Below are 877 nucleotides of genomic sequence, written 5' to 3'. Positions count from 1 at the left end.
GGTCGTAAAGTCCTGCTAAAAAAATTTTAATGTACACAAGGGAGAAATAAATAAAGGTAAAATCAAATAAGCTAATCATAAATTTCACTTATGCTTTCTAGAAATTCGCACAATGTGTTTCCTTCCTCTCTATAGGCGTGCGAGTGGGCGCCGCATAATCGAAATCAGTTTGTACCTTTGATCAATTTACTCATAAAAAAATACCACAAACCATCGTGCTTCACCACCATTTTCTAACTCAAACCCTCGAATAAAAGCTCCTACCAATCTCCTCATCATATCTCAGCACAGCATCCACCCTACGATCTACGACAGAGACCCACACCCGTCCTGCCAGGCCCTGTCAAGCACCCACCATTGACAGGCCGTTTGTCGTGACTTGACGGCCGCGAAGATTTGTCAGCAGCGACGCCATTCACGCCTCCGCTGATGCCGCTTCCTGCTCGCTCTATCAGCACCGCTATGGCCTGCTCCAGGGTGTCGAGTGTGTGCTGGTTTGGGTCCGTCTCTCTGCGTGGGGGAGAAAAGGTGTTGGGGGATTAGGAAATGCGCTATTGCGTGGCTGAGGGAATTTGGGCTGAATGGAAATGCGTTATTGCGTGGCTGAGGGAATTTGGGCTGAATGGAAATGCGTTATTGTGTGGCTGAGGGAATTTGGGCTGACTGGAAATGCGTTATTGTGGGATTAGGGGAATTTGGGCTGAATGGAAATGCGTTGGGGAATATGGGTTAGGTTGCGTGGTGGAGGGAATTTGCGTTTGGTTGGGAGGAAAGGAAGGGTTCTGGAAATGCGTCATCGTGTGCTGGAGGGAATTTAGGTCCGTCTCTCTAAGTGGAAAGAAAAGGTTTGCTTGGAAATGCGTTTGTTTTTGTGTGG

The 877-nt window shown here is 47.8% G+C and overlaps 1 protein-coding gene across 1 annotated transcript in view; it reads right to left on the bottom strand.

Annotated features, from left to right (window-relative positions):
* LOC119582282 overlaps positions 1 to 877 on the bottom strand; it is a gene marked incomplete in the record, with an annotated part of 24,829 nt that overhangs the window by 3,944 nt on the left and 20,008 nt on the right. Inside the window, 1 exon segment of the mRNA XM_037930499.1 lies at positions 356 to 510. Within this exon segment, the coding sequence (XP_037786427.1) occupies positions 356 to 510 (155 nt within the window).

This window comes from Penaeus monodon, chromosome 15 (assembly GCF_015228065.2).
Source record: "Penaeus monodon isolate SGIC_2016 chromosome 15, NSTDA_Pmon_1, whole genome shotgun sequence".
Lineage (NCBI taxonomy): Eukaryota > Metazoa > Arthropoda > Malacostraca > Decapoda > Penaeidae > Penaeus > Penaeus monodon.
Note: the sequence above shows the minus strand (reverse complement) of the source record. Positions and strands in the feature narration are given on the sequence as shown.